The 16,023-nt window shown below is 39.2% G+C and overlaps 1 protein-coding gene across 2 annotated transcripts in view; it reads right to left on the bottom strand.

Annotated features, from left to right (window-relative positions):
• cldn10d (claudin 10d) overlaps window positions 1–16,023 on the bottom strand; it is a 23,836-nt gene extending 7,813 nt beyond the window's left edge. The window contains exons 1-2 of one of the 2 annotated variants that reach the window (XM_051897373.1): window positions 14,408–16,023; window positions 13,547–13,903 (exon numbers count right to left, since the gene is read on the bottom strand). Coding sequence is in view for 1 of the 2 variants with exons in the window: in XM_051897371.1 (XP_051753331.1) it covers window positions 242–290 (49 nt within the window). In the remaining variant the exon portion in view is untranslated. Of the gene's footprint in view, window positions 1–241; window positions 1,633–13,546; window positions 13,904–14,407 lie in introns of those variants that run through there. The other variant, XM_051897371.1, reaches the window with a different exon arrangement.

The raw sequence follows: 16,023 nt of genomic DNA, 5'->3' as shown, positions 1-16,023 counted from the left end.
CTTTTAATACTTAAGTAGCCTACATTAAATCAAGTAGGCTAGTACTTATACTCCAGTAAAATGTAATATGATTATTATACTTTTACTAGAGTAACATTTTATTAATGTAGGCCTATCTGTGCTTTTACTCAAGTAGGCCTACTTGATTTTTGTACTTTGTCCTCCACTGTTATTTCAGATTCAGTGAATCTTGAGATTTCATTCAGAAAACAAAAGAGCATTAAAACAAGCAGGGACTTACAGATTTGTTGACCTCCTCCTGCAGATCCAGGTAAGGTCAGGGTTACCATAATGTCAGTGCATGGAGGAGAACTTTTCCTTAGTTTGTTCTGAATCTCCTATTGTGGAAATCCTGGTTTTTAAATTTCGCCCTGGCAGAATTTCAGGAGCACTGCTGCTGGACCTGCTCCAGCCCGCTAAAGTGTTCCCATTAAAACCAAACAGACATCAGCGGCCAACCATCATTTCTCAAACGGCTCTTCCCGTTTTCCCTTCCTGGAATACTCAATTATCCAGCCCTTATTTAATAAAATACAGCTTTAAAATGATCAATCTCAACATGAAGCTGCCCATATTCCTCCCCAGCACTCCAACCACTTTTACACTGACATTTACGCACCATTTACTCACAGCACATGCTGCTGCTCGACCACATTTAGGGCTTCATTTAGGGCCATTTCCTCCCTGAAGGCTTGAAAAACCTTCATTTTGAAGCATATTTGTAGAAAAGAAACATTGTCCATTATGTTCAGTGTGATGTTCAGTGTGGTGGGGTCAGTGAAGAAAACATAATTAGCAAGAGATAAAGTCTGATCTGTTTTCATGCATTCATGGATCGTCTCAGAGCTCAAGACACACTTCATTCTCATTCCCTCCTGAAGCTGCCAAGACCCTTAACTGAAATCTAAGTGCTTCAACTCTAGTTAAGATGACAAGAAGACATGCAAACAGTTACATACAGTATATATATATATATATTTTTTTTTTTTGCAAAAGCAGTTTGCAGTGAAGGAGCTTCATTTGGAGGAAAGAAACGCTTCAGTACCCATATGACCGTTCACCTGTGCTCTGACAGCTACACACACACACAATATGTACTGTAACATGTGTCTTATTAAGAGTGACTTTGGGCTCGTCAAGCAAGAAAAGAAGAAATATGAAGAGAATAAACACTGTCTGGTTTAACAGAAGCCTTTTCATTTGCCTCAGTAAACTGTTCTTAAACGATTACTGTATAAATGGTGAGCTTTCATCCTTCATATCTTAGAGTGAGTTATGATGCGGATGGAGTTTTTAATATCCAAGTGACAACAGCAATCGATATTTCATTAAGATGAACGTAAGAAACGGTCTAGAAATGTCTCATGACACATCGGCGGTATGAAATAAAACAAGACGTGCAGACGGACACTGAGTGACCTGCTCTGCCTCACAGCACCGATGAGAGAAATATTATCCAGATCAGTGAAGATCATATCGGTGCTGACACTCGCTTACACATCCTCACGCACGCGACACGAATGATGACTTTGAGATTTCTGTGACTTTGAGGCTGTTTTTGAACAGCTTTTCTCCGTCTGTGTGTGTGGCGAGTGACCTGAGGTCGCTGAGAAAAGAAGATGCAGCGGTGTGGAGCGTCTGCTGCTGTCAGAAATGAGAAATGTCCTTGTCCATCCCAACTGACTCCCTCAATCCTGATAAACTAAGAATGAGTCTTACCCTCAAGAAGAGACATGGCCCAATAACATTTTATAAGACATAAGTCTCGTCTCTGTAAACTGAGGGGAGTTTTATTACATTGATCTTCACTTAAGGTAGAAACAATGTTTTGACTTGTGTTTCCAACTGAAGAATATAGTCTTATTTTTATCTTTTTCAGTTTGACATGAAGAGCAAAAACTGCATGTGGCTTCTTGAGACTCTAAAACCATCAACATGATGTCTAAAACAGGTAATTAATACCACAACAAACATAATAAGTGCATTTGTGGTTCTGAGTGGTGTCTTTAGACGGAGTTTGATTTGCATAATAAATGAAGTCAGTTTTTCCCTCGTTTCATCCAAGACAATTATCTGTTCATCTGCCTTTATCTGATCAGCTGGATTTTCTTCATGTGAATCAAGATAAGAGGAACTCGGTTTCAAATCCCTCCAGTACCAACTTGAGTGAGAGCCATGATCTCTCTGGCTGTTCTGGGATGATCAGCAGTATCAGTTCATTAAACAAGAAATTACTATTGAATAACTTATATTTTACACAATAGCCTATTACAAGTTACTTTGTCTGTTTTTGTTTAACCAATGAAAGTAGTTCCAAACGAAGCCACAACAGACTCTAAGAAACACAGTAGTGGTGGTTTGTTCCCGAATGAATCAGTGTTTTTGAGCCAATCGGTTGGGTGAATGAATTTTGTTTATTATATTCATAAATGAATTAAAACATTTTTCTGAAGCCTATTTTGTGCTCAGAGAGTATGGTGCAGTGAAAACTTCGTAGGTACCCTGTCAACCAGAATGCAGCTGGTCACTTGCGGACTGGAATGAGTAAATTGTTTTGAAGGAATTGGCAGGGTGAATAATGGCCTTGTCCCAAATGGCACACTTCATGTGCACTTGTGGTCTTGTGGACTTACAATGGCTCCCATGTGCATGTGTCCGTTAAGTCCACACAAGTACAGGTCTCTGCAGGACAGTAAAGATCAGTGGGTGAGGCCATAAACAGAGGATTTTTGAGAGCGCTACCTGATTTGCCCACGTCAGAGTGTGGGTAGGGTTTAGGGGTGGGGTCGGGTGAAGGGGATCATTTTCATTGCATGATATATACAGTGCTCAGCGTAAATGAGTACACCCCCTTTGAAAAGTAACATTTTAAACAATATCTCAATGAACACAAAAACAATTTCCAAAATGTTGACAAGACTAAGTTTAATATAACATCTGTTTAACTTATAACATGAAAGTAAGGTTAATAATATAACTTAGATTACACATTTTTCAGTTTTACTCAAATTAGGGTGATGCAAAAATGAGTACACCCCACAACAAAAACTACTACATCTAGTACTTTGTATGGCCTCCATGATTTTTAATGACAGCATCAAGTCTTCTAGGCATGGAATAAACAAGTTGGCGACATTTTGCAACATCTATCTTTTTCCATTCTTCAAGAATGATCTCTTTTAGAGACTGGATGCTGGATGGAGATTGATGCTCAACTTGTCTCTTCAGAATTCCCCATAGGTGTTCGATTGGGTTCAGATCAGGAGTCACTGAATCACTTTCATCCTGTTCTTCTTCAGAAATCCAACAGTGGCCTTAGATGTGTGTTTAGGATCAATGTCATGTTGGAAAAGTGTACGACGACCAAGGGCATGAAGTGATGGTAGCATCTTCTTTTTCAGTAAAGAGCAGTAGATCTGTGAATTCATGATGCCATCAATGAAATGCAGCTCCCCGACACCAGCAGCACTCATGCAGCCCCACATAAGGACACTGCCACCACCATGTTTCACTGTAGGCACCATGCATTTTTCTTCGTATTCCTCACCTTTGCGACGCCATACAGTTTTGAAGCCATCAGTTCCAAAAACATTTATCTTGGTCTCATCACTCCAGAGTATAGAGTCCCAGTAGTCTTCATCTTTGTCAGCATGGGCCCTGGCAAACTCTAGGCGGACTTTTTTGTGCCTGGGCTTTAGGAGAGGCTTCTTTCGTGGACGGCACCCATACATGCCATTCCTCTGCAGTGTATGCCGTATTGTGTCACGGGAAATAGTCACCCCAGTTTGGCTTTCTACTTCTTTAGATAACTGCAGTAAACTTGCATGCCGAATTTCTTCAACCCTTCTCATCGTGGATGACCTGGACGTCTCTGTGAGATGGTTGCAGTTCCATCTTTTTAAAATTTTGTACCACTTTTGCTATAGTATTCTGACTGATAAGTAAAGCTTTGCTGATCTTCTTGTAGCCTTCACCTTTCTGGTGTAAAGAATGATTTTCTTTCTCAGGTCTTGTGACATTTCTCTTCCATGTGGTGCCATTTCTGTCAGCATGAAATGGGAAGGGGTTTTAACACCCTTTTATAGTCAACTGTCTGCTGGACACCTGTGTAATGAATAATTAGACTCAGCTGTGGTTGAATTCTTGCTAAATTAGACATTTGTAGTCTAAAATTTAGCTTTGCTCCAGAGACTTTCAGTGGGGTGTACTCATTTTTGCATCACCCTAATTTGAGTAAAACTGAAAATTTTCTCTAAGTTATATTATTAACCTTTCTTTCATGTTATAAGTTAAACAGATGTTATATAAAACTTAGTCTTGTCAACATTTTGGAAATTGTTTTTGTGTTCATTGAGATATTGTTTAAAATGTTACTTTTCAAAAGGGGTGTACTCATTTACGCTGAGCACTGTAAACACCCGCCAGTTTGAAAACACCCACAAATACAGAAACGTCCACTTTTGTTCCACAGAGACCTCATACTCAGTCCACAAGACTGTAGGGTGTCCCATTTGTCATTTTAAGTTTCAGAGGGGTGCTCAGGAGCGCCCCTTTGTGGCCAATATGCGCTCGATGTGAACTTTTGCCATGCTCGTGAGCTCCGCAGCAGACATCTACCCAACAGTCAAAGCGGCATTATGTCATGAAAGTGTGAATTCGGAGGAAGATCACAAGGGATTAAGCCCTGGGTATACTTTGTTTGTTTACCCATATGCTAGTGTATGCACACAGTCGAACACACAGCCTTGGAAAGCATACTTCATTTACCTCGTAAGAATACACATGCGTTAGCGCATGCGCAGTTTTGAGCAATCTCTCGCCACAAGGTACAACCCATGTAAACATCTTTGTATTCTTTCATGCTAGAGTTGTACAAATGAGGGTACTTTCTAACCTCTTCGCACAATCTCTCATCTGTGTTGGCCTCTGTTGTCGCTGTAGCTTGCATGCGTTCCGGTCTGTTCTGTTTATGCAGTTTTTCTTTAGCTGCGTTTCCACCTAAATTACCCGGAACAATTTATCCCAGGAACTTTTTCCCCCCCAGACCTATTGCTAGCTGCGTTTGCATAGCGGTCTAAAGTACCATGAAGATAGTCCGGTGACGTAGGACTATGCGTGCGTCTTTCCAGTTCCAGCTGAATTCTTTCCTCTGCATATAAGCTTAATAAAGCCTGAACCTCATAGTCAGTCCATCGGTCGTATTCTTTTAAACTCCATTGTTGATTCAAATAGCAAACAACTAACGGCACGCACCGCAACAGACTTTAAAAAATGATGGTTGAAATAAAATGCTGTGTGGAGTCAACCAATCAAAATGCTGCATGAACTCAACCAATCAGTATGTTCTGCGCCCATGTACCACCCCTGAAAGTTCCGGAACTTTGAAAAAGTACTACCTAGCGAGCAGGGACATTCCGAGGGGGAATTTTTTACCCGGAACTTCATTTAGACCCTGGTTTCTGCAGTCGAAACACACTGAGTACCACCCCAAAGTTCCTAGTTCCCGGGGAAAGTTCCTGTGGTGGAAACGCGGCTTTTGACTACCTTGTGAATCGACGCCTCAGGGCACATTGCCACCTTGTGGATAAACGAATTACTGGAAAAAAAAAAAATGAAATGCGCATGTGTGACAAAAATACGAAGGTGCACGTACAATACGCGTGTACTCTTCTGATGACGAAATTCATGTCACGTGCACCACGGACCCTTGTTTACGCATAAAAAGTGAACTATACTTCAGGCTTGAGGGTTCCATTGGGGACAGGGCCACTGAATGACTGGAGGTCCCCTTTAATGAGTCATGAAGACCATTTGGCACCACTTACTGGCGTACTAATGTAACTTTCAGAAAAGGTAAACCAAGACTAACAGCATACCTGGAACATGAAAAAACAGTTCAGTTCTGTTGGACTGTATCTCAGCATTCTTGAGACACTTCTCCAAGATGTCCAACTCGACGACTGGAAGTAACTTTTGGATGATAAAGAGCATAATTTCTACACAGCAGCACTGAGTCAGCAAAGGTAAGCATTTGGCCTGATGGTGGAAAAGCAATTATAGATATTATTGCTGAAATGTGGCTTAAAATCCATAAAACGTGATACATTGATGCTTTTGTCCCATAATTGTTTGTATACTACTCATGTAGTAGGCCTACCTCAATAATGTTAGCGGTCCGTTTGATGTACAAACTGTTTCTGTCTCAGACATAAAAAAACACACTGTGAAGTATGTGCAAAGGGAATACTTTACTGACAGAACAGTTTTCAGAGCAAAGAACCTGTCACACAGTAGGGCATAATGAATATTTCACTGCAGGTTGGAGAGCTTTCCCATTATGCAAAATATATTGGAGTATTACACAATACTACCCTCTGATTGCATATTCTTTTATACCTACACCTTCTTGCTGTAGAAAAATGTTTGGTTCCCATATAGAACCTTCATGGAAATTTAAACAGTTTGTGGATGTAAGTTGTAACTCACAGTGTTTCCACAGTAATTGAGCATTTGCAGTGTTTGATGTACGCTTGTCTGCTGAAGTTACCGAGGCAAGGCTGACATAACAAGCTGTTTCTTTCTCAAAGATACACTCCAGAACGCTCTGCCTCCTGAATGTGTGCCTGTGCTCAGTGAAAAGGTTTCCCTTTGAAGAACTCCCCTAGGAAAGGAAAACCCCAATGTGTTTTTCACCGATAATGATTTATAGGGATTCATTCTCAACCTTCTGGCTGCTCACCTTGCCTGCTGTGGCCTTTGTAATCTTCTAAAACTCATGTAAACTCTAAATTCTTCATATAAACATTCATGAGACAAAATAATGACTCATAGCAGAGTTTTGACAATCTACTTCTTATTCAATGGAGCACAGGCGTGATGATACGGCCCTGACATGCTGTTAGACTGAGTTTTTTTTAATGATGCGTTAGTGGCGGTACAAGCCGCAAAGGAGTTTCCGTGACATAAATGGGCTGACAGAATTTTTTATATATAACAAATACTTACTGGAGGACGGGATTATTCACCTGGAGCAAAATCACTCTGAAAGGCATCAAATAAATTTTTAGAAAAGGTGAAATTTGCATTTGTTGACCCAAAGTGAATTTATACTGATTCCCTCAGGAAATATGCCAGTAGACAGAAATATATATTTCAGGTGACAAGGAAATTAATTTCAAAGCTTCTCCTAAACTCGACTCTCGACAGAGTATAATCTTTTAACAATTGTAATATTTTTTTTAAAAGGCATTTTGTGATGATTTATAGAATTGTACATTTACTAATACATTAGTAAAATCAAACGTTGTATTTGTTAACATTAGTTAATGCATTGTGATCTGACATGAACAAACATTGTTGTTTTGAATAACTAACATTAACAAAGGTTAATAAATACTGTAAAAATGAATCGCTCATAGTTAGTTCATGTTAACTATTGTTTACAAATGAAACCTTACTGTAAAGTATCCTTTTTTTTGCACTGATAAACTCACTTCCAGAGGGTATGCATAATCTCAGGCATGATTCTGATGATGTTGTGTGATAATTTATGTCTTCAGAAACTCATCATGCTGATAAGCTTCCCACAAGCCTAAAAAAAGGCAATCCCATAACAACTCGTCTGCCTTAGATCCAAAGGGGAGGGCAAAAATGCCATCAGAGTTATTAAGATAGACTCGCGAGGATAGAGAGTGCACTTACGCACAAGCATGTGTAAGACATGTCATTTGTTAAAGACTTGATCCTCTCTGGCTTGGCGCTCATGGTGTGTGGCTTCCCGTTCAGTCCAAAGCTATGATAATGATGCAGTATGCAGACAAGCTTAAAGCTGGATGTGGTTGCAAAACTGCAGATACCTTACAAATGTATGTGTAATATACTGAAGCACATGATGATGGATAGACTACCGAACCACCTCCTTTTTGCCCAGCCATTGTGTATGTATTGTGTTCAGGTTAACCGCCTGCTTAACCATAATGCCTACTGTACCGCAAATTTCTAAGGACTCTAAATGATCAAAACTTTGCTAAAAAAACTGTTGTACAAATGTACTACGTGCCTTCTTTCACCTACTTGAAAATGTATGCATATTAGCAAGTAAAAGGCCTTTTAGTATAATTAAATGTATAGTATAATTTATAGTATAATTTTTTGTATAATTTTAATCTAATACAGCCATGAGTCTTTTTGGGAAAGATGCAACAAGTTTTTCACACCTGGATTTGGGGATCCTCTGCCATTCCTCCTTGCAGATCCTCTCCAGTTCTGTCAGGTTGGATGGTAAACGTTGGTGGACAGCCATTTTTAGGTTTCTCCAGAGATGCTCAATTGGGTTTAAGTCAGGGCTCTGGCTGGGCCATTCAAGAACAGTCACGGAGTTGTTGTGAAGCCACTCCTTCGTTATTTTAGCTGTGTGCTTAGGGTCATTGTCTTGTTGGAAGGTAAACCTTCGGCCCAGTCTGAGATCCTGAGCACTCTGGAGAAGGTTTTCGTCCAGGATATCCCTGTACTTGGCCGCATTCATCTTTCCCTCGATTGCAACCAGTCGTCCTGTCCCTGCAGCTGAAAACACTCCCACAGCATGATGCTGCCACCACCATGCTTCACTGTTGGGACTGTATTGGACAGGTGATGAGCAGTGCCTGGTTTTCTCCACACATACCGCTTAGAATTAAGGCCAAAAATTTCTATCTTGGTCTCATCAGACCAGAGAATCTTATTTCTCACCATCTTGGAGTCCTTCAGGTGTTTTTTAACTCCATGCGGGCTTTCATGTGTCTTGCACTGTCTGCTTCCGTCGGGCCACTCTGCCATAAAGCCCCGACTGGTGGAGGGCTGCAGTGATGGTTGACTTTCTACAACTTTCTCCCATCTCCCGACTGCATCTCTGGAGCTCAGCCACAGTGATCTTTGGGTTCTTCTTTACCTCTCTCACCAAGGCTCTTCTCCCCCGATAGCTCAGTTTGGCCGGACGGCCAGCTCTAGGAAGGGTTCTGGTCGTCCCAAACATCTTCCATTTAAGGAACCTTAAATGTTCCTCTTAGGAACCTTAAGTGCAGCAGAAATTTTTTTGTAACCTTGGCCAGATCTGTGCCTTGCCACAATTGTGTCTCTGAGCTCTTCAGGCAGTTCCTTTGACCTCATGACTCTCATTTGCTCTGACATGCACTGTGAGCTGTAAGGTCTTATATAGACAGGTGTGTGGCTTTCCTAATCAAGTCCAATCAGTATAATCAAACACAGCTGGACTCAAATGAAGGTGTAGAACCATCTCAAGGATGATCAGAAGAAATGGACAGCACCTGAGTTAAATATATGAGTGTCACAGCAAAGGGTCTGAATACTTAGGACCATGTGATATTTCAGTTTTTCTTTTTTAATAAATCTGCAAAAATGTCAACAATTCTGTGTTTTTCTGTCAATATGGGGTGCTGTGTGTACATTAATGAGGAAAAAAAAACTTAAATGATCTTAGCAAATGGCTGCAATATAACAAAGAGTGAAAAATTTAAGGGGGTCTGAATACTTTCCGTACCCACTGTATATATACTGTTATAAAAACCTCTTTGATTTACATTACAAACTATCAGAACTTTTTACTTTTGGGCCATATAAATAACAGCAACTGCACCAAATTGCATATTTTTGCTCTGAATAAAATTGAGGTGTTTTTATCCTCCATATATCATATATGAGCCATAAAAACCTACATCACTGTATCAAATATTATACTTATCAAAAAATGTTTTTTGTCTAAAGGTTCAATAAATGGTTCCATTTAAAAAATACATATATATTTTTTTCGGACTCTTATTTCATATGTCAGGCTTTTACAGGGTTAAAGTACTGGTACATGCTGTCAGGTAGACACATTTGTGTTTTTGTACTGCAGCAGTAGTGTTTCATACATTTAAAATGTCAAAATCATTTTTTTTTTCTGCAGAAAAATGTGTTTAAATTGTATTTGTTGTATATTGTTTTTCGTTATCCAAATGCCGACTCTAAATGCCCACTGCAGGATGGCATCCTAGTAACGCCATTGTTGATTATGATCAGGCCAGGCTGCCCAGCAGGGAGGACACAGAATTTTTGCCCAACAGAGATCCGGCTCAATGCCACCGCAGTTCAGCATGCTGGGTGAGAGAGCTTTAATGCCATGCCAAGCCCTCTAGAGGGGATGGAGCTGGCACGCAACCAGGCCAGCGGTGGCGGAAAGCTAAGTTCTGCGAGACTGGAGGGTGGCACAGAAGGCTGAGAGAGAACAGAGGAAAGCCAGGGACAAACCCATGCGACAAGGGCCAAGTGCCAAAGATACTTCTCAGAATTAGCCTGTATGGTTTAATTCAACCAAATGTTCTCAGCCGTATATATGTTGAACTATGTAGAATTTTCTCATATACATTTGTCACATGCACACTCTGGACTTGTGTGTTGTGTCTGAAATCGAATACTTCACAGTACGCCAAAAGAGTATTATGTACGAATACATAACATTGGAAAAACAGTAGGCGAAAAGTCCTCGGATGATCTACTACTTCCGCCGAGATTCTGTGCGCATTCGATGGACACTTTACTATCCCATGAGGCCACGGTAGAGGATTTATGAATGGCAGTGAAGTGACACAACTGACGCTGGTAGGTCACGTGACAGTAATTACATGGCAGATGTAGTAGGTCCGAATTTTATTCAAACTACACACATTCATACTATACTCTATACTCATTCATACTACTAAATCACACAACTAAACAAAACAAAACCTTGACAACATTGTAACATCAACTCTTTTCTCACAGTGTTTGATGGTTCGATAAAGGATTCAGTCTTTCTAAACCCCTCCTTTCCGAGTCTACTCTGCTCTGATTGGTCAGATGGCCCAGTCTGTTGTGATTGGTCTACAGCTTACAGCTCGCATTGGAGAAAAAAAAACGCTCATTACCATATGTGAATTTCAAACAGTAACGATGCTGTCAGCTTCACCGTATCAATTCAAGCCCAAGTCCTCATCCTTTGGAAGTGCATGCAAAGTGGATTTGCTGAAAACACAAACCAAACTCTTCCAACTATTGTGTATTTTATGGCCGGTCAAAGTAGACATTGTTCACTGGCAGCCAATGAAGACCATATGGGCTGGCATTATGCAAATGTGTTAGAAACCTACGCAGGTTTGTGCAATTACTGATGACTTGTTTCAGGCAGTTCAGAGTCAGTTCTTTCTTTTGGGAGGCAATAACTTCATTTATCGTGCACTTAGACATTTGAAACTTTACAGACCTTTTACATTCACAAACAGATATTACACACTGGATCCAGAAAAGCATAATAGGGGCACTTTAAAAGACCCTAAAAGTCTCGTCAACAGTTTAGAGTTCCATTAAATTTGAAAAATAAATAAATACAACAACACAGGTTGCAGCTTATTGGATCTGCAGCTCAAACCTTAAGTCAGCACTGCTCTTTGTCAAGCTCACACACAGCTATCAGTCATCATATTAGACCTGTCTCTGACACAGCAAAATGCTTCTCCAGGAGACCTTGGTCCAATTTCAATCAGCCATGTTGTTCAAATTGTGTGCAGCATGTATTTATTGTATTTTTTCTTTCCCCCCATTTCAGCATAACCTACAATGCACCATTGTGCAGTGCCATTCATTGCAGTGATGTTATAGCATGTGGAGAACATTAATGTGGTTAAGAAATTTCAAATCAACAATTAAAAACTATGCCAAGGATTTTTGCACAGACTATAACACAGAAAACAAAGGCTTGTGATAGAATTCTTGCAAAATGGTTTTGTTTGTGGTGAAGAATGTTATTACAGCTGTTCACTGAAACAACTGTTGAAATACTTTTGAAGAGGGTTTAAAAAGTCCAATTTTAAGACAATACAGATGTGAAATAATGATTGGAATTTTATAATTTTAACTTTATATTATTTAAAATCATTACATTGATTAAAAGTGATAGTATGCTGTTATAGAAAATTCTAACAGCATTACTTTTGAAAAAAATGTGGTTTCCACAAAAATATTTTCCACATTAATAATAATAAGAAATGTTTCTTAAGTAGCAAATCAGCATGATGATTTCTGAAGGATCATGTGCAGGGTTGGGGAAAGTTACTTTTAAAAGTAATGCGTTACAATATTGCGTTACTTACTTTAAATGGAAAGTAATGCGTTGCGTTACTTTTGTGTTACCTTTTCTCATCTGGGTTGGGCTTGCTTGTTTGTTTTTAATAACAACAAAAAAGTTATATTTTTGGCAAATGTAAAGGCCGTTTCACACCAAAAGAGAAATGAATAAGCCTCAGGCTGAAGGAAATGCAAATTCATGCCTGTACAGTAGAGGGCGCAGCTCAAACAAACCTTTCAGCTGTGCTGCCATTCTGAATTGCAGAATGCAGGAGAAGAAAGTTCAACACTCTTGTTTCAGCAATAAAAAAAAAAAAAATAACACAAATGTGATGTTTATCTAAAAACATTTTGATTAGTATGGTTGAACTGGATTATCAAAGTTCAGCAGCAAAGACACTGGTTAATAAAGTGAGATTAAATACAAAGTATATGTGTAATTTAACATATTTAATTATTGGCACATCCTGATTTTGCCAAGTTAGACACGTTCCTAGTTCAACATATTTTGTTTACAGAAAATTTAGTCCTAACTATATCCCTACCTCTAAACCTAATCCTACCCATAAGTTTTCCCAAAAATCAGAGGGAAATGATAGCTGTATAACACTGATGTAGAAGCACCTAACCCTGGTTGTAAGCCTAACATTCACAAACTGTAAACTTGTCCCTCAAATCTGATTGGTTGATTTGAATGTTGTTCCAGGATCAACAAAAATATTGATCCAGGAACATGTTGCCCTTGGTGAAATCAGGTTCTGCTTATGTTGCAGGCTTACGTAATATTCTAAGTTTGCATTTCATTGTTTTTATTCATTTTGAGAAATACTGAATCTGTTTTGTGCACGTGAGATGAGTAAATGCTCACATTTAGTCTAAATATACAATAACCATCATGTTCATGCAGCGCACACAACGCCTCTGCACATACTCCTGATTTCTCTCAATACGGGGGCAGGAGAGGTGTCAGTTAATAAATGGGAAAACAAAGTAACTTGTATTACTTATTTGAAAAAGTAACTCAGGTATTTTGTTGTAAATTTAAAAGTAATTCATTACTTTCGGCTACTAGTTACTTGAAAAAAACGAATCTGATTACTGGAATAATGATAATGGAGTAATGCATCACAGGAATAAATTACATTTAAAATATATTAAAATAGAGAATAGTTGTTTCAAATTGAAATAATATTTCACAATATTACTATTCTTACTGTATTTTTGATCAAATAAATGCAGACTTGGTGATTGTAAGATAATAAAAATCTTACTGAACCCAAACTTTTGAATGGTAGCGTATCAGAATAAAGTATTCTAGAGAGCCGTGTGATTAAATACAGTAACTTTTAGTGGCGCTCAATAAAGCATCACTATACTATTGGTCATACTTAGCTGTGCTGCGGAATGATACCTGAAACTGTGATTGTTGTGGAGGAATATTTTGAGAAGGAATTAGAAGATATTCATGCAGTCCACCTCCAAGCCTTGTAATACAGCACTTTAGATCCATTGAATGTTTTGCAGAATCTCAAGCCCGCCCTCTCAGGGCTGTATATCTGCAATGGCGAGAGACGCTGACTCAGTGATCTTTGGTGAACCATTTCTCAACGCACTTGGCTGACGGCACCATAAACATCATGGCAGAGCAGAGAGCATCATGGTGCATTACCAGAATGGGCAAACGGCCTGTGATGAGACACACAGAGAGTAGAACCGGCGGCAGCACTCCATCACTCCTCCTCAGCAACAGTGTATGATCCTTCTCAAGCTGTCAGAGAACGGGAAAGAAGCCCAGAGATTCAAAAAATGACCCACATACAGTAGAATATCTGTTGTGTTTTTGGATTCTCTCAAAATCTCTGGTAACTCTTAAAGGAACAGTTCACTCAGAAATGAAAATTGTGTTTTTTAGGGTGTTTTTTTTTTTTTTTTTTTTTTTTTGAGAGTTGAACAAAATAAATTCAGTGTACTAAAAATGAGTATTGTCAGCTTTACTTGAATTTATTTTGTTCATACAACTAAATTGTTATTTGTACAAATTACTCAATATACAACCCGAATTCTGGAAAAGTTGGGACGTTTTTTAAATTTGAATAAAATGAGAACTAAAAGACTTTCAAATCACATGAGCCAATATTTTATTCACAATAGAACATAGATAACATAAATGTTTAAATTGAGAAATTTTTACAATTTTATGCACAAAATGAGCTCATTTCAAATTTGATGCCTGCTATAGATCTCAAAATAGTTGGGACGGGGGAATGTTTACCATGGTGTAGCATCTCCTCTTCTTTTCAAAACAGTTTGAAGACGTCTGGGCATCGAGGTTATGAGTTTCTGGAGTTTTGGTGTTGGAATTTGGTCCCATTCTTGCCTGATATAGGTTTCTAGCTGCTGAAGAGTTCATGGTTGTCTTTGACGTATTTTTCTCTATAGGTGAAAGATCTGGACTGCAGGCAGGCCAATTCAGCACCCGGACTCTTCTACGACGAAACCATGCTGTTGTAATAGCTGCAGTTTGTGGTTTTGCATTGTCGTGCTGAAATACACAAGGCCTTCCCTGAAATAGACGTCGTCTGGAGGGGAGCATATGTTGCTCTAAAACCTTTATATACCTTTCAGCATTCATAGTGCCTTCCAAAACATTCAAGCTGCCCATTCCGTATGCACTTATGCACCCCCATACCATCAACTGAACGCTGATAACACGCTGGAAGGTCTCCCTCCTCTTTAGCCCGGAGGACACAGCGTCCGTTATTTCCAAAAAGAATGTCAAATTTGGACTCGTCTGACCATAGAACACTTTCCCACTTTGAAACAGTCCATTTTAAATGAGCCTTGACCCACAGGACACGACGGTGCTTCTGGACCATGTTCACATGTGGCTTTCTTTTTGCATGATAGAGCTTTAGTTGGCATCTGCAGATGGCACGGCGGATTGTAGTAATGTCCCATTTAGTAATGTCATTGACACAATCATGATGCAGTGTTGTCTGAGGGCCCAAAGACCATGAGCATCCAATAAAGGTCTTCGGCCTTGTCCCTTACGCACAGAGATTTCTCCAGTTTCTCTGAATCTTTTGATGATGTTATGCACTGTAGATGATGAGATTTGCAAAGCCTTTGCAATTTGATGTTGAGGAACATTGTTTTTAAAGTATTCCACAATCTTTTTACGCACTCTTTCACAGCTCTGCCCATCTTTATTTCTGAGAGACTCTGCCTCTTTAAGACATCTCTTTTATAGCTAATCATGTTACAGACCTGATATCAATTAACTTAATTAGTTGGTAGATGTTCTACCAGCTGAATCTTTTCAAAATTTCTTGCTTTTTCAGCCATTTGTTGCCCCCGTGCCAACTTTTTTGAGACCTGTAGCAGGCATCAAATTTGAAATGAGCTCATTTAGTGGATAAAAGTGTAAAATTTCACAGTTTAAACATTTGTTATGTTATCTATGTTCTATTGTGAATAAAATATTGGCTCATGTGATTTGAAATTCTTTTAGTTTTAATTTTATTCAAATTTAAAAAACATCCCAACTTTTTCGGAATTCGGATTGTAGCTGTGTGGAACCCACTTGACACTTCTTTTTTAAATAAATCCAACAATTAATTTTTTTGAGTGTACAATGCAATTTCAAAAGTTTGTATTTTCAGGCCCACAAAACGCTGTCGTCATTTCACGAGTTTGCCTGCCTATTCAGTCTTAATGGGTAATGGTAAACAAACTTGGCTTGCTGTCTTCGAAGGAGATGGGGAGGAGGAGAGATGCTGGAAGAATTGTTCCTGGGATGACGCAGTGACTGCTGCTTATATAGGCTCTTAAAGGGTTAGCTCACCCGAAAATGAAAATTCTGTCATTAATTGCTCACCCTCATGTCGT

The sequence above is a fragment of the Ctenopharyngodon idella genome, chromosome 6 (genome assembly GCF_019924925.1).
Source record: "Ctenopharyngodon idella isolate HZGC_01 chromosome 6, HZGC01, whole genome shotgun sequence".
NCBI classification, from domain to species: Eukaryota; Metazoa; Chordata; class Actinopteri; order Cypriniformes; family Xenocyprididae; genus Ctenopharyngodon; species Ctenopharyngodon idella.
This window is presented reverse-complemented; position numbering and strand designations above follow the sequence as displayed.